Source organism: Ciconia boyciana, chromosome 10 (assembly GCF_034638445.1).
Source record: "Ciconia boyciana chromosome 10, ASM3463844v1, whole genome shotgun sequence".
NCBI lineage: Eukaryota > Metazoa > Chordata > Aves > Ciconiiformes > Ciconiidae > Ciconia > Ciconia boyciana.
In genome coordinates, this window is record NC_132943.1 from 40,555,721 (window position 1) to 40,579,549 (window position 23,829).

The 23,829-nt window shown below is 37.1% G+C and overlaps 1 protein-coding gene across 3 annotated transcripts in view; it reads left to right on the forward strand.

Annotated features, from left to right (window-relative positions):
* SPAG16 (sperm associated antigen 16) overlaps nucleotides 1-23,829 on the forward strand; it is a 419,391-nt gene that overhangs the window by 218,806 nt on the left and 176,756 nt on the right. For all 3 annotated transcript variants that reach the window (XM_072875058.1, XM_072875060.1, XM_072875061.1), the window contains exon 12: nucleotides 14,809-14,994. In XM_072875058.1, coding sequence (XP_072731159.1) covers nucleotides 14,809-14,994 — 186 coding nt within the window. The remainder of the gene's footprint in view (nucleotides 1-14,808; nucleotides 14,995-23,829) is intronic.

The following is a 23,829-nucleotide window of genomic DNA, read 5'->3' on the forward strand; positions in this document are numbered from 1 at the left end:
CATTACAATAATTCAGCAAACAGCAGGAGAGAGAAATGCTGATGACAGTTGGAGAGAGGAAAGGGAGGAAACTGGCTGACAGAAGAAGCAGTGCTCCTATTGAGCAATTCAAATGTATATTTGAAATAATTACAGGAAGAAAATACATTGTAATAAAATGCTGCCCTTTGATGAAACTGCTCTGCAGTTAGTTTCACAGGTGGCTTTACACACTTACTGAATTTCAAAACCAGTGATTGAAAACCTATTGAAGTTTTTGTGCAAAACTGTTAAATAGTAGGAAACCTTTCCAATATTTAAGATAAACCATGACATTATTTTGAAGACGAAAGATTTTATATCACAGCCATTTTGTTGATTGTCTTGTTAGGTATTTTCTGCTGGTTAGCATGCATGGCTCCGATTTTTAAAAAGCTCTTGCACGGTGGGAACTGGTTAAAAGGTGTCTGGAGTCTGGTTGTGGTGTTTTAAGTGCTTTGCTGTAGCCTTTAAGGCATTTTTTAACTGAAACGAAGTAAGGTCTCTTGCATTTTAGAAATTGATGATAGGATGCTTACACCAACTGTTTTTTCTCTTTTTTGTTTCTTGTGTATTGCTAAGGAGCTGCACTTGTAAACATTGTGAAAAGTGTAGTTGGTTTCTTCATTGGTTTGTATGTGTTTGGTCTCCTGTATGTTAGTCTTCTTTTGTGTGGATACGTAATGAGAAACTTCATTTCTCTTTGTCTTGGTGGAGGGAGAAAGGAATGTGCTTCTGAAATGTAAATCCTGTTTCACAGGGCATTTATATGAGTGTATGCCTGCTTCCAAGCAAGCTACCAAATTACATGTTTTTCCTGAGTTTCCCCGGAGTTCAGACTATCTGCGTGGCAGTTTCCTTTCAGTGAGAGCAGACTGTGCTAGGAAAGACAGTTAAAGCGTACATAAGAGGGCAAAGAAAAGAGTTCGAGGCAATCCGCTTCAAAGGGACATTACTCAGACTTACGAAACACCTGGAGAAATACCCAGAGGAACATCAGTGATGTCAACCCCTGACCAGCTCCTTGTGCTTGCTGGAGGACACCCAGTCCCCACCACCCCTTAGCCCGCTGTCACACCAGAAGCAGCACGTCCCTCCAGCTTGCTCCGCTCGGAGCAGTTGCAGCTCCGGCAGTCACTCAGCTGCTGGTGCCGAGTGAAGCCCCATAGCTGGTTTACTCCTAAGGAGGAGACGAGGGGCCAGAGGGAAGGACTCAGCCCACAGGCCGCTGGCCAGAAATGTCAGCCGCTTGAAAAACAGAAACGGTGATAACACGAAACCCTCATTTCTCTAACTTTCTCCTGAAACAAGTTGTTAATTCGTACACCTATAGGTTTGAGGAAGGATTGCATTTCCTTCACAAAGCAATACCCCTTGATTTTACTAATTATTTTTAATTATGTAGTATATTTTATTGGATTATATTTCTATACTTTTCTATGTAGCAAATATATAATTACCAAGTTTTTTTTTCTTCTTAGATGTTAAGAGTGTGGCCAGTCTTACACACACGAACACACACGTTCGTTCAAATAAAATTGAATCCTTGGGCACGCTTTTTCAAAGAATTTTCCCTGAGAATGTGAGAGGGGGTGCCAAAGGATTGGTATGTCAACAGTCTAGTTTTGGTTTTGAAACAGTTTTAATATGATAATAGCGGATTTCATTTTGGTCAAATCAAACAATTTAATTCAAACTCAGAATTTCTTAGGGAGTTCTTACAGACTTTCTGTGGTTTCTTTTGTCTAATCTTTACCTTGTTCATTTGCTATCTTTTTTCTTTTTTTTTTTTTTTTTTTCAGATGAACTAATGCCATTTTTACTGATTAATTTGTTGCCCCTCCATCACAAACAGGAAACATCTCTTTAAAGCCTCTTTCAAAAAGACCTCAGTCTTCATACCCACAGTATGCAGCATTTGACCTTGGATACATTTGAACTCCTAACAGGAATAAAAAGATAGCTAGTCTTTGTATAGTATTATTTAAATTATTATTTAGCTATCTTATCTTTATAATATGTCACTTACATTTTATGCTTGTCTGTAAGGTGAATAGTTTTCAAATGTACTGAATGCTTTGCTTACATAGAAATAATCTCATTATTCTTAAATGATTGTCTTGTGTTCTACATTCTCTCATTATCTGAATTTTAGACCTGAAAACAGCCATATTTAATATTGGGAGCATTAAACCAATCTAATCATATTGGTTGAGAAGGCATAGCGATTACCAGTTTCACAAAACAGGTGTCAAGTTTAATAATTCTCTTTATGACAAAAGTTTATTTAGTTATTCAAATTCAGTAATATTTTGATGTGATTGTTTTGACTCTTAAGAAATAAAGAGGAAACTTTCTGATCAGCTGTGTGGGTAATTAGATTTGGTGTTTATTTGAAAGAAAGAAAATAATTTCTATATGATAACCACTTTGGTAGAGAAAGGGAGGAGGAATGTGCAGTTGAAATCTCTTTATAGAGTACCAGTAAAATGGTATACTTCTAAACCTATTAGTTCAGCTTCAGTGAAGCCATGAATATGTTCTGTGAAAGTTTTGCAGAAATTTGCCTGCTCTTCAAGGAGTTCTTGGGGTTTTTTTCCTACGCATCATCCTGACTTTCAGTTTCTGCTGGTCGTGGTACAGCTGCTGCCTGGGAGTCACCAGAAGCAATGCAGTTTTGTGGATCTTCAATTCAGTTATTTAGGTTGTGAGAAAAGGTGGTGTTCGCTGCGGTGGCTTCAGATTTGGAGTAGTTGCGGTTTTCTTCTAGCTTCATCAGCATCCCTATTTGAGGATGGGGAGTTGGAACTGCAGAGAGCTAGCTGCCTCCTCGCTTGGGTTGGTCTCAGTTTCGCTGGTCTGATCCTGCGTTTCTGCTGAACGTGTCACTCTCATTCTATTCAGAGTTGTTATGCACGTCAAAACATCTCTCTTAATAGAATCTCTTGTGTTATGTTTCTTTGTGTGCAATTATAATCTTGATGCCTTTAACATTCTTGGTTCATTATTGTTTTCTTCTGTGCAATAAAGGCAATTGTTTTTTTTCCCTAAAGTCTGCTGCAAGGGTTCTAGTGGAGTAGCTAAGGAGATATCCATGTTTGTTATATTGTTAAAATGTGCGTTTCCTAAAGTGTAGCTGTTAAAATAACAAACATTAGTGTTAGAGTTGACTAGAGAATGGCAATTCAATTGAGGCAATGTCTAAGATATTTGAATTGGAAATAAACCCCAAATATTTAGAATGTTTACAAAAATTTAATTGCACTGAAATGTCTCTTTTCAAGGTAGGAGGCTTAGGTTTTATAGAAATATCACTTTGATATTTTTAAAAAAGCTTTTAGAAGGGGGGGGCTTTTTATCAGTATGACTGACTTATTCGGTTACATTTCTGGCTTGAAGCATTTAGGCAGAGGTTCAAATCCCTGTGTTGCCTGATGCTGCAGGTTTTTGCTATGCCTGTGCCAGTGCTATGGCTAGCTGCTGTGGAAGGGAATGATCCTGAGCCTTTCCTCCTCGGTCTGTATCCAGCCACTCGCTTCCAGTCCCTGGACTTGGACAGCTCTGCTGCACAGTGAGCTGGCTTGGAGAACTCAACGGCCAGGAAACTTCATTTCCATTTTTTCTGCAGGATTAATTTTCTGCTAATATAGTGCTAACGAGGGGAATGCGTGGCTGAGGAACGCAATGTGAAACTTCATCCTAGTCACAATGGTCTAGCCAGGAGGAAAAATAGCATTCTGAAATAGATGGAGGAAAAACTTGATTACCCGTTTGTCACATTTGAAGTCAGGACCTTCCCTTTCATACAGTAGCATCAGTGTCCTTCATTTATTTCATCTTGCGAAAAATGATCTAACCAGTACAATTCAGTAGACGTCGGAATGATGAGTGCTTACTGGTTGGTGATGCGTTACCTTTAATTAGAGACTTTAGCTCAAATATACAAGATTCGTCCTTGCAAGGATTTAAATATGGCTGTTTTAGTCCTGGACACTATTTAATTCCATTGTATATCTGCAGCATTTCCTAATGTGTTTCTTTTGTATTTAATATGGGGTTTTTTTAGTAAACCATGTGGAATTTATGCCCTAACCCTTGGGTAGTATGTTTTGGGATCAGTTCATGGAGATTTGGGATTTCCTGGCATGAATCTTGTTTCAAGGACTAGATCTTACATTACTGCTTTCAGTTGCGAATTACTTCAAAATCATCAGTAGCATGTGATAAGGTTTAATGGTTGAAGTAAGGAAAATTTGTCTTGAGTACAAACTCCAGATATGAATTGTACAGTTGTCATTTATTTGTGGTATTTATGTATGTTCCCTCAAGCTGTATCACTGCAGTAATTTGGGTAACTTCAGGTACAAAAGAGTTGCAGTGGCACAAGTAGCGGGGGAGTTGACTAACTGTGAATGAGCGTCAGGACTTGTTTGACCATTGAAGGACATGGATGTGGAACCACGTTCTTAGCTTGTTGTAACTGTATTCTTTGCATTTGAGTAGTGTGTGTATAAAATGAATGGGGAACAGAAAGAAGGCCACAGTATATGGGTCCACACTTTAGATCAGCTTTGAGAGTTGTTGGGATTGAGGTTTGGGGTTTTTGTTTTTCCTCCTTCTTGAGCAATCAGGTGTTAGATTGCATAGCCTCATGAATGGAAATTCAGTTTTCATACAAAGCCTTTGTATGAAAGAATGGAAGATTATATTACTTTTGGTATGCTGCTTTCTCTTGTACCGACCCTGGATTCTGTTCATGTTCAGCGTTTGCACTCCTCCTCCACTCTCAGACTTCAAATTGTTATCAGTCACTGTCTCCACTAACTAATTCCCTGCCTTTGGTTATGTTCATATGCCCAGGGCATAGCTCAGTAAAATCATCAATTGCGCAAAATACAAACACTTGGCTAGTGCCCTGTCCTGTGTGTTTTCTTGGGCTTCACTGTTGAGATCATTACACAGTGTGAGTTAAATACTCTTCCAGGTGTCTCGAAACTGTTCAAATCCCAGTGCAGAACTTTCCATGGGCTGTGAAATCTCTATGCACTCACTGAACTCTCTGTGCATGTGAATATGCAGCTTTAAAATGATGCTTTGTACAAACATGCAAATAGGATTAACGGCTGTGGTTCATTACTGGCTATTGATTGAGATTAGACATCACTGGACAACCATTTGGGGATGATAATGGATTTGAAATGACTGATCCACAACTTCGCGTTTCAGAGGAACTGTGACACAGGATTATCATTGTTAATATAGGTCATAAATCTGTTCTGTACATGGAATTCATGTATCTGAACTCCTTCCAAACTACATTTTTCCCTACTTCAACAGCCCTTCATTAAAATTTGAGGTTTTGGAGTCATTCCAATGGAGGAAAAACAACCCGTGCTGGATGGGATGGGTGTTGAGATTGTCACACAGTAATAGCACACTGTTTAATGTTATGTTATGGATATTGATTGGTACTGTGCATGATTTTATGTGGGCTAAATACACTAATTTATTTTTAAAATGTAATAGCGTATAGGAAGACTTCAAATTCCATTGGCATTGTTTGAGGGAAAGTATTGGAATGGTACAGAATAGATACCATTTCTGGAAAATATGGTACTTTTGCAGTGTTTACTCATTATATTTAATTTCAGGTAAAATAATTATTTCTCATTAAGTTAATGGAGGAAAATTTACTTGGCAATATCCTAAAGCAAGATGGCACAACTGGACCCAGAAACACTGTTTGCCTTCAGCATAAGCAGCCTTCATAATTGTTGGAGATATCACTGGCTCGGCTCCTATGAGCTCCCTGCTTCAAATAGGATGCCCAAAATGCTCCTACTTCTTGGTAAATAGGTGTAGAATTTTGGTGTGGGATGCTGGACATGCACTGGCAGAAAGCTTTTAGAAGAGACATCTTTTTTTTCATTTAAAAAAAAAAATTTTTTTGGTTGAAAAGGTAATTATTCATCGGTCTTTAAATCTTGCATAGAGCCCTGCATTGTCTAGTGCCTGCTGACATGTGTTTTGCTACATCTAATCTCCAACTATTGCAACTAGTTTATGTTTTGTCTTTTTGTTTTTATTCCTTATTTGATATGCTTCCAAAGCCTCCTAAAAGGCAATTTTACATGTACTAAAAACTGCCTTCTACCAGGTGCCTAAATTATTTTAAAATCTCATTTAACCACTTTTAATTACATGACATTGAAAGACAGCTAACTCATTTTTTTGTACGTTAAAAAGACCAGCCTGCAGTGAATGGTGACACACTCAATATTTTTGTGGGGGTACCAGGCTAATCTTAGAGAGCTAATGGATTTGAATGTAGCAGGCCTGACTGCGGTCTATAGATTGTAACCTGAATTGGAGCAATCTGCTACCTTGTGGACATAACAAAAAATCATCGTAATGATCCTGAATGCAGAACTATAGGCTGTGTTTAGAGCGGGCCAAAACCTTGAAATAAAGGAATAATTGTGCACTGGGACAGAGATAAGCTGGTAAGAGCCGTGGGAAAGGCGCCAGGTGAAACAGGATTTCTCTGTGTGTGTGTATGGTTAGATACGCCAGCTTCTGGCGTCAGTACTCAGTTCAGAAAGGGAAGATGCTTTAAAATAGGGAGGACCTGTTAGCTTGAAACTTGTTTATGAGTGACTTGAATTTGTTGTCTGAAAATTCATATATACCATACTGGGACTCTTTTTGGTAGTAGGTGCATGTTGTATTTAAATTATCGCAGATGTGAAACTGTCACTCTTGAAGTGTAAAGTAGCCTTAAGGAAGTTTTAATAAAGAAGGTGAGCTTCATTAAAACAAAAGATTACTACTTTTATGATGCCTAGTCCCAGTGTCTGTCTTATCTAGAAGCAGTGACAAGTGGTGCTATGCCAAAAGACTGCTTTATTTTTTTTCCCTTGATATCACACCCAGCTGTCAGCCAGGTAGAATGGCAGGGGGAAACAGTTATCCTGTCTTGGGTCAATATATAAGCATGAAATATGATAAAAAGATCTAGCAATTAGGTAATGTAGAATGAAAAATTACCTGGAGTTTTCCACTTGGCATACTATGCATTGACAGTTTTCTGAAGATTTCCAGGCAGTAGCCTTGTGCCACAGGTTTTTACAGGATGGTTGCATTTTTCTTCTCAGACAAAAGCCATGTACCTACGTGCCATCCACCATCTGCTGGCTACTGTCGTGCTTCCTGGCTTTGAAACTTCTTCATTGGTTTATAGAATGTCGGTTTATGATGGTTTTGCATTTTTGAAATTTAATTCTTTTTTTTTTCCTCAGCTTTGATGATAAATGAGGAAAAGAAAAGGCATTTTCATATTTCTACTACTGAGTATTCTAGCATTCACTGTCTGTAAAAATGACATTTTATGTCTATTGATAAAACAGGAGTAAAACTGGGCTTAAGATTACTCTGAAGGATGAAACGAATTACAATTACTACGTAAGAAGTGTCTTAGACACATAGTCCATGAGGATAATGAAAGCAACACCCAAAATGAACCATAGATATCAAAAACCTAGGGCTTTTAATAAGAAATGTCACTGTAAATAACTAATGTGACTCAGAGTTCCAGTAACAAAAAAAAAAAAGGAACTATATCTCAAGTCTGTTTCAAGGTTACAAAATCTATTAGAAACAAAATCTTTGCTCCTGAGTGCTGTGTTCAAGTACAGACTAAGAACATAAGGATGGCTGCACATGCCAAGTTCTTCTGGACCATCATCCTGTCCCCAGCAGTGAGTATCAAGGGATGCCTAGGAATGGATAAGAATAGGGAAGGCATTCGTGAGGTTTTGTCTTAGTACCCTCCTGGACTCCACTTCTTATTTCAAAGGGTCTTGAGCCAGATGCAGTCTCCATGTAATCCTTGATGTATTCCTCTTCCAGAGCTTTGTCCCATCTTCCTTTGTATCCACAAAGAGTTGGACCCACATCATCCTTTATCAGGGAAGCGTGCAAGTCTCCTGCCTGGTGTGGAAAAAATCACCTGCTGTTTTTTCAATATTTTCTATGGGAACTTTTTAAATAGTGTGTTGACCCCAACCTTTTTTAAATTCAGCCCGATATTCACCTTCTCTGGTGAGAAGAAAATGAGGGGCTATGACAAAAACACAGCACGGCAAAGTAGGACAATAAAGAAGAGTTACAATGACTGCACAGCTGAACTGAGGTTTGGTATTTCCATCCCTTGCATTGGTTTTAGTATCAAGTGGAAAAGAGAGTGTTTAAATACAGCTCTCATAACCAAAGGTGGGACCCCATTGGTAGGTATATACTTTCCTAAGTGTAACTGTCCGGATCACTGTTTTTAACCTTGTTTCGAAGGAAAATGAAGCTTGCAAGCATGCACTCCTCCCCCCCCCCCCCCCCCTTTCCTATGCCGCTTCTGCACATGTTCCTTACACCCTCTGCCATACTCTCTAGTAACTTGTAACCTGCAGGCTAATTCTGACAAAGCTTGGAAGACAGAAGTCTAAAGGATCAATCAAACCTGATGTATTTATTTAATCAACAGCTAAGATGATGGGGTGAAGAGGCAAAAGATACTTCCATAGGCATTCAGGCTTCATGAGTTCTGTTTTTCATGGAATAACTCAGTTTTTCTAGACATTTCCTTTCTTTATCTTTCCTCTTTGGCCTAGCATAAAATGTCAGCAAAATTAATCTTTAACAGTATTTGCAGTTCTTCCTTTGGGCTTTGCTGTGCTTAGGGTCTACCTACGCTGATACTGCAAATAGTATAGTGGCTTTTAGAATTTTGCTTGAGAATAATTGCATGAATAGAGGTAAATAAAAGAGACATCATTTTTCCAATTAAGCAATTAGAGTATTGATTTTAAAGTGTTTTTCAATTGCTATGGTAAAAGACTGTTAATCCTGTAATGTTTGAAACTGTATGTTTAAAATTTGTTGTTGAGTTGCTGATGCTTATGTTGTATGGTTAAATTCCAGTCAGATGCTACCTGTTGCTGCAGCTCTTTTAGGAGACAAAACTTTAACACAAGTTGTGTTTGGTTTAGTGTGTTGCTTTGAGAACCATTATTTGACAGCACTTTGTGTAAGGCTTTGCTTACCACCTCTTGATTTAGACTGTAATTGTCTTAGGAAAAGAGCCGTATCTTAGTTTGTCTGCAGAACACCAGGCATGTCCACGGTGCTACGTAAATAATACATACAAATGCTACTAGCAAAGATGTTGCTACGTTCACTTAATGCCATGTAGAATACAGTAACAAAATTGTTGTCTGATTCACAGTACTGTCCCTGGCAACTGCTAAAAATAATGTCCCTGCGATTAACTCTTAAGATAAGATGTGTTGGACAGAGAAGTCTACCTTACTATTATTTACCAGATAAACTGTAGAGCAAGATGTTCTCTCTCTCCACCAGTACTCAGAATAAAGCTGACCAAGAATGCTCAGGGGTTATAAAGAGGTATTGCTCCAGTCAACGATATGAGAGGTTCAGAGAAGGATGTCCTAGGCAGCTAGATCTAATGATAAATGGCTTTATCATTTTTTTTTGGCTGATGCAAAATGATAATCCCTGTAAATTTTGAAGGATGGGATCTGTGGTCCTGCTTGGCAGCTGGTGTTGTGAAGCAGAATAGCTTGCTAGCTCTATGTTCCACAGCGTCTTTGGGGGAAACCTGAGTAATCCTCCTGAAGTAGCTTGAGGTTCAGATCTGAGTCCATCGCCCAGAAATACTTGAACACTGTGCAATATTTGAAGCTGCTTTGACTGTTGATATTACATTTGATGTATTTACAGGGCAACACTGTCAGTGTAGCTATTGCCTTCATTTGACTGGAATTCCAGAAAGGTAATCAGTCACCTGAAATGTTGTAGAGTAACTCTGTGCCAAAGGCTCACGTTGTTGCTGAATATGACCCTTAATTATTGATGTGTCTACAACTCAGTAAGTATTAATGGAGAGGCATCTTGTAGTGAGAACAGGGAAGCTGGAAGAAGGAGGAATGTATAATGAAAGGAAATGTGTATGTTTAGAATATGAGGGAGGAAAGATTTGTTAAGGCTTGAGAAGTTAATGCTCCATCTGCTTTTGTGGCACGCAGAATTAACATTTCCAAAGTTTTTTTCCACTCTAATTGTTTCTGGAGGGGCAGGTTTATAGCATCAACTAGGAATACCTGAAATCAGTTGAAAGGTAGAACTGTATGTGTATTTAGTATTAAGAAAAAAGATCTATCCATAGAGACAATGCAGGGGTTACAGGTGTCATAGACTCTGCATTGCCTAGAACTTTTGAAAGTTTTTTCTACACAAATACTTTGTTCTAAACTATACAGGCATATTTCATCCCTTTGTAGTGCTTTGGTCTGCTAGAAAGTCTAAACAGAAAACCCCCAAAACAGACCAAGCAAGACCATACAAACCCAACTGATCGGGTCCATAGATCACCGCACACAAATGTACTGCCACTTTCTTTAAAAAAAATTACTAGCACCAAATTTCTAAAAGTTGGCACAATTACTTGCATATATGTGAATGTGATTCAAGTGACAGAAAAAGATATGATTTATGTTGTTCTTGTCTCTTCATATGTTGTCTGCTTCTTTGATTTGTTTGGTAAAAAAGAATTAAAGTGTTTTATTATCCTCTGAATTAAAGATATACACACCACACAGGATTAGTTGGAGCTTTCTCTGTTAGTGATCAATCTTAAATTCAAATGGTGATTATGTATATAGCTGCTGATAATTAAGGCTGAGCATCTAATAATATTGTATTTCCATATGTTTTTAATATAAAAATCAGTATGCATTTTGTTTGAAAATCAGTCGTATGGTAGAGGACTGTGTGGGTATCATAGACTGTTAAACGGACAGCCTAAATCATTAAAAACATCCACTTTTCTTGATACACTTATTTTTTTCCCAGATAATCTTATATCATATGTAGAGAGCAATAGTGCAGTAAAAAAAGGTTGCAGTTGTGGGTAACAAAACATTACATCAGAATTTGGAGTGTTTCTTTTATCTCCCGGGACCAAAAAATGCTGCAAATCAGAAAAAGAATGTCATTATTGATCAGCTATTAAGTAGATAGGATTTTTTTCTCAAAGCAGCATTTTGATTTAGATGCCTGACTTGGCTTGACACAGCACTTCTTTTTTCATTATGTGTGTGTCTGGTTTGAATACTAGTGTGCGGTGAAGATTTCATGGCCACAAAGTGCAGGCCCAGTGTTAAAACATAAGAATGATGTCTGTCAGAGCTAAGCAGCAGTTTGTGCTTCCCAGAAATGCTGACGTTAAGTTCATACGTGCATAATTGCAGAACCTCAACTGATGCAACTCCCCTTTCTTTAATGAAGTGATGCTTTTTTTTATGCCCAGGGAATATTAGGGAGCTTGTGTTGCAGGGGGCTGGGGAATCGGGTCCCTCTGTTCCTGAGTATTTTTGCCCTTACTTCCACTGTCAGTCTGTCCCTCAAAACTTTTTCCTGCACAAGCTATGCTTTTGTTTTCAATCTCCACTTTTTTTCTTCTTTGATCTGTAAGGAGTGCTAAACCTCATTTGTAACTCTTTCCCCTGCCACAGATCGCCAAATTGAATCCATTTGAACTACCTTCCTGCTCATATCTGTTTTCTGAAAGATTTTCATCACTGCCTGGATGGTGTATTCTTAAAATTCAGCCCAAGGAACTGGTTCTTCATGCAGCATTTTGGGGATTATATATTAAAAAATGCATAAGCAATAAATCTCTTTTTGTGATTCACAACAGTGGCAGTGCATACTACCCTCTGAATCAATTATAGATTTCATCAGTCCCACTTTATACCTGCTTCTGAATTTGTTTTAAAATAGCTCTTATTTCATAAATGTATAAGGGGTATGATAACTTGTCATTTCACTAATTTTATCTGTCTCCAGAAGTGAGATCTAGCTTGAGTTATTAAAAGTACAAGTGTCTCATTAATAAAAGCACAGTTATTCCTAGCAGCTTGACAAAATTAGGGTCTCCTCCGAACCCTTACTCAGGCTTCAAGCCTTTATGCTTCAGTATATGTGAAAAAAGCTTCAGAATGATTCCTGTGCAATGTTAAAATTTTTGAGAGATTAATCTCTCAGGGCTTTGTCTTAGACATGGGGGTATAACTGCCTTAATGAGGATTATCATTATATTTTCACAAAAAATAGCAATCTAAACCATAAGTGTTAAAAACAGTCCAAAGTTTAGGTAGGTGATATTTCATAATGGCAAGTTCCCCCTTAAGATCTATCAGGTAAATGATGCACATATTTCAAGCTGTCTTTGTAGGTACTTTTACAGAACAATCTGGCGGACATCTATTGGAAAAGGAGGAAAGGAAGAATATAAAAAAAAGGTTTGACACCACCCCTCCCAGAACTTTGTTGGTTTTTTTTTCTTCTTCTTTTTTTTTTTTTTACACTGCACAGTGAGCTAAGTATCTCTGAGTATATTCTTAGGATGAAGTTTTACAGCAGTGCTTAGGATCAACCCTTGAGCTGTTTTTAGTTCCCACAGTTTTATATCCAGAGATTTGGAAGAAGGATTTCTACTGCCTGTGATAGCACATTTTCCATTATTCAAATAAAAGCAGAGTTTATTGGATCCTAAAGGCAAGATCTTCTTATTGATGTTGGTGAGATAACAGCAGAAATTGGTCTGAAAACTCAAGGTGAAAATATTTTTGGCCTGTATTTTTGTGTATTATCCCCAAACATTTTTGCTGGTTTTTTAGTAAACACAATAGAAAACCTCCATTATTCCTGGTATAATTTGGGAAGACTGCATTAACTTTTTTTCAATACTTTAAAAGAATTTGGGATGAAGGGGCCGTAACTTTTATACTGGGAAGGACGGTAGAAATGATATTAAGAAGCAAAATTACAGGATACATGGATACCTTTGTTATAGTGAAGCACTGGGAGGTGTCAGCATGGCTTTGCAAATTAAGTCGCAGAAATCTGTTCGAGTTCTCTGAAGGGCTTGCTGAGCATTTGATCAAGGGAGATTCGTAAATTCAGTATACTTGGATTTTCAGTAAATTCTTCTTGAGGTCATTCGACAAAAACTCTCAAAGAAGCAAAACTGTCCTGAATAAAAAGGAAATTTATCTTGTGAGTTTAAAAACTGCTGAAAGGATAGGAATAAAATGTCACTTGCAGAATGGAGAAATTATTACTTGAGTCCCACAAGGACTTGTGCTGGGACCTAAGTTATTAAGATGATCTTGGAAACTGGGGAAGAGAATGAGGTGGATGAGTTTGCTAATTAGTCAGGGCAATAAAAGTGAAGGTTGCATGTGAAGAATTACAGGAAAAGAATTCCAGTTACAACAGTTGACATGACAGTGAAGTGGCAGGTGAAAGTCAGTGCAGATGAATGCAAAGTAATGCACATAAGAAAAAACGGTCCTAATTGTACATCGATAAGAATGGGTCTAAACTAGCTATTAGTACTCAGGAAAGAAACCTTGGAGCCACTGTGGTCAGTTTTCTGAAAATTTCTGTGTAATAGTACCAAAAATGCTAATCAAATTAAAAGAATACAGAATAAACCAGAAAATACTACTGTGCCATTGTATACCTTCCTTGGGTACCTGTTTCTTCAGTTTCAGCTCAAAAGGTGCTGAGAAAGATGGTAAATGTGATCAAAGAGATGGAATGACGTCTGTATGAGGAATGAGTCAATAGAGTAGGAGTCTTCAGCTTTGTGGGTAAAATATGATAGGGGACCTATAATATCGCAATTGGTTTAGAGATGATAAATGTGTAGTCAGTGTTTACTTTTAATCACAGCATTAGAATTAGAAGCATCAAATGAAATGAAGTAAGGTATTTAAGACCCCAAAATAGTTTTTCACACAATGCATAATTAAATTTTGGAATTCATTGACACAAGAGATTGTGAATGCCAAAGGTTTGCATGTGTTCAAAAATTAATTAGCCATGGAAAAAACCTCCATGGATGCTTGTTAAGTACAAAGCTTCTGTCTCAAAGAAATCCTGAGCCACAGGCTAGGTCTGGGAGAGTTTAATAAGAGCAGCACTCTACGTACTTTTTCTTACTATTTTCTTTTTATTAAGAATTCCCTACTAGTTGTTGTATAACATGTTACTGAACCAATTGGACTTTTAGTCTGAAGCCACATGTCCATGCTTAAATTAAATAGAACTACACTAGTTTATATCTGAAGATTTGGCCAAAAAATCTGAGTTGAACGCTGTATTTTTCATTTATATAACATATCAATGACCCCAAGAGATAGTGAATGTGTTAAATTGTTTATACTGAGTCAGAAGAGACAAAATTGTGATGCTTAAATAATAATTTATGTGTGGAAAATGGTATGGATTTGGGAAATAAGAAAATATTCTTCCCTGAAGCTATTTTATTCTGTTTTGAAAGCAGTTCTCTGGGCTTAAGTTATTTTACTGATAAACTCATAAATAGACTACAAAAAGTAAGAATGTAATTTTTAGAGCTCATATTTACTTTCCCATGGAAGATAGCTACCTCATATCTCCTTTTCTTTTCTTTTGATAGCTTATTCAATACATGACCGCTTCATCTGTGATGTGTCAGAAAACCGTGTAAAGTAAAAATAGAAATGTTTTCAAACATAATTTTTGTTCATCTGTATTTTAATGTAAAATCAACAATTGCTACTTAACCTGTCTTTCTAAACATAGTTAAATTATTTTGCCGTGTACTTTGAAATATCTTCACCCATATCCTTGCTAAAAACTACTCTTTATTTTTATTCCTCATAACAGTGGCACCCAGCTGGTCACTTCAAGTGGGGATACCACAGTGCGGATATGGGACTTTGCAAAACGTGGATGCATCTTGACTTTAGAAGGACATGCCCACGCTGTATGGGACTGCTCATGGCATTCATGTGGTGATTTTGTGGCTTCTGCCTCCATGGACAACACAAGTAAAATATGGGATGTTAACAGGTATGGAGTTACTGGAGATTCTTTATTAGCTGATTGATAGCTTTACTTAAGAACCACTGTTTTGTTTTAGCCCAGTGAGAGAGAGATGTCTAGCATCAATTTGTGGACTTCATTTTAAGAACATAGATAAATTAAAGGGAGTGGTGCAAAAAAAAGGCTTTGATGTGATTTACTAGATAAAGGCTTTACTAAATAGGGAGCTAGGAAGGGCTTAATTTAAGATAGTGCCAAAAAAAAGTATTTGCTTTTATTTGGCATCTTATTCTGTGGTGGTGTTTTTTTAAGGTCAAAGCTTCAGTATGTAATTTACATAAGTAACTGAACAAAAATTTAAGTAACTTTTCTATATAGTATTTCTTTCTCATGAGTATACAACACACTTTAATTTAAGGTTGGACAAGTGGAAATTTATTTTATTTGTTATATATGTTTTTGGCAAGGTGACTCCTGGTTAATAAATCAATGTATACCTCTTCATTTTCTTTATTATCCAGGCAAATGCATTTTTATGAAGGTGCTTCTAGAATATTAGTATATTCCTGCTTACCAATTAATTATTAGTTCCTCAACTTTCTTCAGTTATATTTGAGGTGACATATTTTGATTAATTTACACATTAAAGGAATGGAATGAATTTGGTTTTTTTTCTGAACGGTTCCTTCTAGACTCCTGCATGACTTAGGAGTAGTGTTACTGACACCACTGTACTGTACTAGGTCTGATTTTTAACACCTGCAACTCATCAGTCCACAAAGAAGTCTCCAGTCTCATAGGTGTTTTCCCTGGTTCTTTATTACCCAGTCCGAATGGATTTTTCTGTTTCCTCTCAGTCCTTTTCTTCCTTTGCATTTGAATGAGGTGAAATACTCCTTCAAGCCCGTTGGCCACTGCAGGGAAAGAAGCTTCACTGAAAAAGCAAGGGAGACTTTCTTCGTTTGTTCCTTTTGCTTAGACCACTCCCGCTCTGCTGCAATTGCAGTGAGCCCTGCAACTAAGACCTAGAGACCTATTTTAGGAATGTGTCTGGGGAAGTGGGAGTGTCGAGGGGTTTTGTTGTAAAAGTGAAGTACTTCTCTGATAAGCATGTATGAGTTGAGATTTTTTAAAGTGTGGTAATTCAGCCAGATTTTTTTAAGAGCTAATTAAAACTCTGTCAGTATCAGATTTTCGGTCTTGCTTTCAAATCGTGACTTAAGGAAGCATTAAATAATAACAAGAACATTGTTTTCAAAATGGGATAAGCAACGTATCCTTTCAGGAATTATTCCGAATTATTTTGGCTAAGCTGAGAGCAGCTACTTAAAACGAAAGCTTGAAACAAATACTCAATTTTTATAAAATCATAGACAAAGCAGTTAAAGATTGGCAAAGTTCAAGACAACTGAGAAGTGGGTTTTATAACAGAAATTGTCAGCCAGTTCTGATAACAGATGATGCTTCCACCGTAACTATCAGTAATAAGAATTAATGGTCAGTGTTTTGCTTAGAAATGGAAACACCAGAAATCTATTGTATTGTTGCCTCTTTTCTTAACCTGTTGTAGGATTTTAATACTTTGATCATCCTTTATGGCATATTCATGACCTTTAAGAAATAATACTAAGAATAGCTTTAATTTTATGTCAGAATGGTTTTGAATTTGCATAGACAAAGGTTTTGTTTAGACACTAAAATATCTTCTCTACCGAGGAAGCTTTTGTAGTCAGAGGAATCAAAGCAAATCTTCATCTCCAACCCATGCCTCCCACTCACACTCATTACCAACTCTCATTTTTACCTTCAGTGTATATGATGTGCATTTTGCATTTGAAAATAAGAGAGTAAGGAGTACAGCCATGATGTGAAAGGCTAGTTATCAGCATATAATTATTGAAACCTTAAGTCATGCAAAAATCGCAGTGGCTGAAGGGAGCAGGAGGTGGCACAAAGACGTGGCACAGTATGCTTAAAATAGGGATATTCAGAGTATGAAATAAAGCCTCCCTGGCAGACTTTCAGTCTGTTCACAAGAAAAGCCCCTGTGTTCAGGTATGTTACATTACCTAAGTCCAAAAGAAGTTGAGTTCTGTTTAGCTTGTCTGTTTAGATGAATTTGTAAGATGTGCTGTAGAAGTGTATGTGGTGTATGCACTTAGTGTAAAATGAGTACAGTGGAAAAATCAGATGCTCTTGAAGAGCTTCTGTAAAAAGGGATTTGATGACAACAAGACATGGCTGTTTCAAGCTTAAGACATCCCGCCTGAAGACCTAATTCTGCAGAACAGTCAGCTGCAATGGATCCTTATGCCCATGTTGACTAATGCAAGTGAAAAATCAACCCGTGCAGAATATATGGCAAGATGTGGAAGTAAGGGAAAGCTATTGACAGCTTAATCAGGCTGGTAGTTTCCAGTCTGGACTGTTAATTTGCTGATACTTATATACAGAAATGCTATACAGAAGAACCTGCAGTGTATTTTGGCTTGGCAGTACTAATTGCCAAGCTAATTGGCTGAGTTTGGCAATGCTAATCCTAGTTGTTTCCCAGAGTGTCACCTGTAAATTTATTATGTGCCTGGAGTTCTCTGATACGAATGAAGCCAGCTGTGTGAGGTACCATATAAATATGTAACCTCCTTCAGACTCCTTTACAGTCTGGGTGTGTGCAACAAAATGGGAAGGTGGAGCAGGCTTACCACAAGGGTTTTCGATGCTTAGAAAATTTTTTCTTCCCATCCTCATAGAATATGTGCTTATCTAGTTGTCATCTTTGGACTTTTCCCTCTCCAGGTGTCTGCCAGTTGACACAAGCTCTGAACAGGGTCCAGAGCACAAAATAACATAGTTGTGGTAGGATAATAATCAGTGATCAGAGTTATTCTGCTTAATCTAGTGATTTATTCTTTCCACTAATAAGGAATTAACATTTTATAAACGAGAGCTGTCTTTCTTCCTTAATATTACATATTTGGATGGATGCCTGCTTTCAGACTGAATGGTCCTGGAAAGCAGCATATTGTGGGGAGGGAAAAGAAGGCAAGATGAATATCAAAGCTATCACTGCCACCTTTCTAAAAGAGATACGTTGTAAACAAATGCTACAAATATAAATACATACATTTCTGTAATGGGTGGCAGTCGTCTCTTTATTTCCAGATTTCAAAAAGCTGCTTTTATATATTAGAAATGTACTTTTTAAATCCATAAACATAGTTTTTGAAATACCCACAACAGAGTTCTCTGTGGTGGAAAACTTGGTATCAAGAAGGGAGGCTGTTTGCTATCTTTTAGCACCAAAACCCAAGGTGCAACTTTCACAATCATCAAATCCATTATGGGAGTCCAAAGAATAGGAGGTGCAACATCTCCTAAATAGGAAAACGTTGCCAACAGTTTTAATAAATTATGTAATACTTTGCCAATGGTAAGAAAATTCAGCCTGCTAATTGTTTGAATTTTGTTTTATTAGAAGGTGAAACTACTACTGATCCCCCCCTCCCCCCGCTTTCTGCTGGGAGAAGTGGCTGCTTCTAAAGAAATTAAAAAGAAAATGGCATAACGTCGGGGGGAGCCAGAAAGATAACTAATGTACCTGCCATGGTTAGAAAAAATAAACAAAACCAAAAGCAGCAAACCACATGCATATCTGCTATCTTCAAGGTTATCCCATCTTCTTAATGATTATAGGGAGCAACTTGAACACGGGGTGGGGGAAGAAAGGAAGAGGCTTATAATTTGTGAACAGGTTTTTATTCAGCGCATAGCTCAGGTTGAAAATATATAGCCAGCCATGTTAATAGCTCAGCAAACAGTTCCAGGATTGTTTTCTCAGACCATAAATTCAGGACTGTCAAAGTCATTTTGGCAGGATTAATTTCAATTATCCAACTGTAAATATCGTCAGAGATTTACAGCTTGATCTCTGATATGCAAATCAAACTGAACATCATATATCTCATGTAAACACAGGCGGTTATTTGGTTTTGCAGACATATGCTGTAGGCTGTATGTTAAATGCAAACATTGTTATTTATGCTTTAAACTTGAGAAATTATTTTCACCAAAGTCAGAACATTCAGAATTTTTTTTTCTCCATTTTATCCATTGTATACTCATTGGACCAGTCCTCCATTTTTCTCTGGTTTCTTTCAGTAGTGCAAAATATGGCAGAATTAGGCCACAGAGAAATACAATTCTGTACTGTCCTGCAGCAGACCTCAGGGTGAATAAATGTCTGAATTGGAGCCGTTGCTGCTTTCTGGTTGCTGGTTTTTAGTCCATCACTTACTGGTTTTCCTTTTCATTTAACACAGTAACTTTTGTCTAGCTCCCTGAAATTTCACCCATAATCAAAATTTTATTTTAAAATTCTAAAAAATGTAATTGTTTACATCAGTCCTCACTCATTACTAGTGTGCTTTGGTGCATTGGTTCAGGTGCAAATTAAAAAAGTAACTAATCTATCATGATCACTGTTAATTATCCTGTACAACCATTAATATAGTATCTTGTTACTAAGGTATTAATCTATTCTTTTACTCATTTCCAAATATACAAAAAAGTAATTGTTGACACCTTTTGCTTTTCCACAAAAAGACCTGGAATTTTCACTTCTTTATCTAGTGTCAGATGTATATGACATAAATTAATTCCTAGTTTATTTAAATAATTCATTCTTTTGTTCTTAAGCAGCCTACATGAAGATTCTTAGCTTCTTTTATAACTTCTCTCCACTTGATAACTGCTGATTATAGTTTTATATCTTCTCGTAAGAAGCATTTTAATTTTGGGAAATTTAGGGTTAGTATACATTTTAAAGAAATTAAGCAGGGATGGATGTTGTTTAATTAGAAGCCCCTAATTAACTACAGCTTTCCTTGGAATGATACCATGCAATGATGACACTGCACGTTTTTTATTATTAACACATCTTGACAGTGTGCAGTGCAAGACATGATTGAGTTGATTTTAAACTGCTGTTATAGTTTTGGTTGAGGGTTTTTTTGCTTTGGTCTCAATAAAGAAGGTAGTTAATGTTCCTTAAATTGCCAAGTTGGCTAGTCAGACTAGTAGCTTTGTACCATCAAAGCAATGTGAAAAGGCACAGAGTTTAGCCTAACTTCTCCTGGCATCTTTTACATTCATACTCTGTTTCTTTTTCTTCCTTTTCCCTTAGGCGATGGACAGCTTTTAAATGAAATATTTACTATCAGATTTGTAGTTATTTTTCAACACACCAAATGTATCCGTATCAGGACTCAATAAAATCTACTTTGAAGAAACTCATAAAGATTGTCTAGTTTCAAAATTGAGCCATACTTTCACATTTTGAATCAGAATGAGGGCGTGTAACCAGTCCTTGTCAAAATACCCCTTTTTGGATGACACTTATCTGACTCGCTTTTCAGTGGGACAGAAGCCACAAGCTGTTCTGGCCAGATACCATGTTTAATTGATTCCAGTAAAAGTGAAGTTAATCTATTTTCAGAATAGACAAATGTCCTCCAGGAAATTAGAAGGCCGGTAGAAGAACTCAGAGGAACTGTGGAAGGACCATCTTTGGGTAGTTTGTAATCTCTGTCCTGACAGCACATCAGGAAATGCTTGCCATTTTGATAAAGGAGAATTCCCTTTGGAATGCTCTGAGGAGTACTAGAGAGACAACCTGCTATTAATCCCTCAAATCAAAATGAGGCCTATGCCCAAGTCTCCAAATTTATAATTATGCTAGAGTTCCATAACACATTTTTCAGGACCAAAGAAAGTCTAAAACCTAGTTGTTATAATTCCCAGAGAGCCAATTGTAAAAATCAATTTGAAGATGTGAATTATCAGGGAAAAAAATGATATCTGAAGCATAGCTGTTCAGTTAAGGGGAAAATATGGCTTAATCTTTATAATACTGAAAAAGATGAATCTTGAAGTACAAAACTTAATCAAGAAGTGTAGCTTGAACTCCATATTGTAAACTTATTTAAATGACATTACAGAGTTAGTACAAGACAACAGGCATTAATAATGAGAAATGTTTAATATGGTCACATATTTGCAAGTCCAAAAAACCAGACAAGTCTTACCTAATTCCCATGGAATGCCTAAACTGGGCAAGTGATACAGTTATTTACATTTGGTGAAACTAAGCAAAGAGGTGAAGTGCTTTACCCAAGGCCACATAGTGAGTTACTACTGAAGCCATCATTAAAAGCCTAACTTTCCATTCCTTGGTAACATTAAAAAAATGTCAAAATGAATTGTCCTCAAACTTTCCTACAGGGTGAGAAGAAAGAAAATCAGAATTGGATTTTGAGCAGTAATATAGATTCATGAGAAACATATCTTTATACGATTATTATTTCTCTGTCACTTAAAGGATGCAGTGATAAAGCAATGCTGGACGTGTTTGCAGTTGCATAGCAATGTTCAAAGCACACATATACTTAGAGAAATTAAAACCGTATGCTGTTAGCGATATTATAAAGACTGTCAGCCTTCACGCTTTGTGACATAAACTAATCACCATTTGGGACACAGTAGAAACATGTCTCCATGGAATTACACTGTTAAACATGACAGGAATTGTGTAGCTTCCACTGAAATGTTTGTATTGGTGGTTGTTGGCTACAGGTCTAGATAAATCAATGTTCTCTCTGGTTTTTACTGGAACTGTCTATGGCAATTTAGCTTGTACATAAGAAGCATATTTGAATTTCTTAGCAGTTAAAATGACGATATTTTTTAATATCAAATATTTTGAGTTTTTTTCTAAAGCGTTGAAAAGACAGAAATGTAAGAGCTTTGCTTGCTGGTTTCTGCTACTGATCTTGAAATGTACAGCACTGTTTTTGATTAAAGGCGGGGGAACCAAGTTACTACTTTAATTTTTTTAAACTAGGGTGTGGTGAATGGAGCTGCTTTCTAAAATGTCTGAGTTCTTGTCTCTACAAATATTTCTAGTAGGCTTACCTGAACTCTGCAATCAGTTGCCTACATAAGATTTCAATCGTCTTTTATGGAAAGAGAGCAGAGAAAGTTGCACTTAATTTGCATAAAAGGATGTATCTTTTTCTATTCTCAACAGTTTCCTTGCTTCCATTATTTCAGCATCCAGTATGGCTTGGAAAAACTTACTGGATGGAGTTGGGGTTTTTTTTATGTTCCAGTTGCCCTCTGTCAGCCCAGGGATGCACAAATTTCCTAAATTATCTATAGTTGGCTGAGAGATTCCTCTTGGACAGCAGAATGCTTTATTTGTTTGAACTGGCAAGGTAATGTGATCTTCTGTAAGTTGGACACCTTTCTATTTGGTTTACCTTGCTTGTCAAAATGCCTCCTAGATTCCCTGACAGCTAGTTCAAGAGCAGGGTGAATTACGAAGGTAATACTTAGGCTTCCTTCCATCAAATCCTAACCAAACCAACTGGCAGGTCCAGAAAACTTAATCCACTTTCATTGTGTGTACTGTAGTAGGCTCAGGTTGTTTTTTTTTTCTCTCTTTGACAATGTGCAAGTTGAATTCCTTGTCTTATTTGCAAGTGTGCAGGTATTATATCTATAGCTTCTGCAAAATATTGTTCAGATCTTGACAGGGTGTTTCTACTGTCCTATGTTCAGTATTCAAATGCAAAGGATCAGCACTGCAGACATTCAGCACATTTTAAGTCCTAGTACAGTTTTTCACTACATATCCAGGCTCGTTATCCAGTTGTTTTCTTTCTCTTTCATGTTACATTTGCTCATTACTGGCAGTCTTTTCTTTACCTAACCTGTTTTCCTAGAAATATTGTCTTACAGTATCTCAACCAAAACAAAAATGAATTGTACCAACAGAGAGTAATTCATACAGCAGTGGAAGCTGTCAGATATTATTACAGAATTCAGTGAAGACAACAGTTCATTAAAATGATGTATTTCAATCATCACAACCATATCCTGTCAGTACCAGTTAGTGCAAATATTACACGTATAGTCTGTGATACATGTTGGACTGTTACCCAAAATCACACTGCGCCGCAACACAAGTAATTGTCGATGGTTGCCCTGCTTGTATCTCCAGTGAATTAACAAGAACAGGAATACATCTTACTATTCATAAGCAGCAGTACTTTGATAGGCATAGCCACTGGAATGTTGCACTATTTTTAGCTGCTGATGTCTTCTAGTTTGAAAGTAGATGAGTTGGTCATTTGATTTCAAAATGAAAGTCTGCTGTAATGGATGCCTTTATACATATAAATTCCTGCTGTTTGAATTCTTGTCCTCTGGCTCCAGGCAGTCTTCAGAGAGGGGGGTGTGTGTGTGTGTGTGTGATGCTTTTGGGGTTTGTTGTTTTCCTTTTTATTCCTTTTTTCTTCCTTACTATTTTTTCTTAAGGGTTCAGACTTTACACAAAATCTTGTATTGCCAGATTATTTTCCCTCCCAAATGCTGGAACTCTAGTTGTCTACCATGTGTATCCTGTTAAAACAAACTACATTCATCTTTGATTAGCCTCAGCTGGAATGTGAACACAAGTCACATCTTAATCCTTAAACAATGGCTTCTTACATACAAAAAGGGTCTCCTGGGTCTTTTATTGAAGTTGGAAGACATTGAATTGTGTTTGTACCTTCTTAAAATGTGAATGAGTATCGTTTTCAGCCCAACAGTGGTTTCTTTTCTCAGTGACAGTTTTCAAAAACTTGAGCTCATTTCTGTCCTAAGTCTTACATTTCCCTAAATGGTAGGACCACATACATAACATACAATTTCTTTGGTACCCTGTACAGATTTTTCTTTGAGCCAGATCTCAGAATCTTCACAGTAGACTTTGAAAGCTATAAAGCTTATATCCACACGATACAAGCCGTTAAGTCTTTG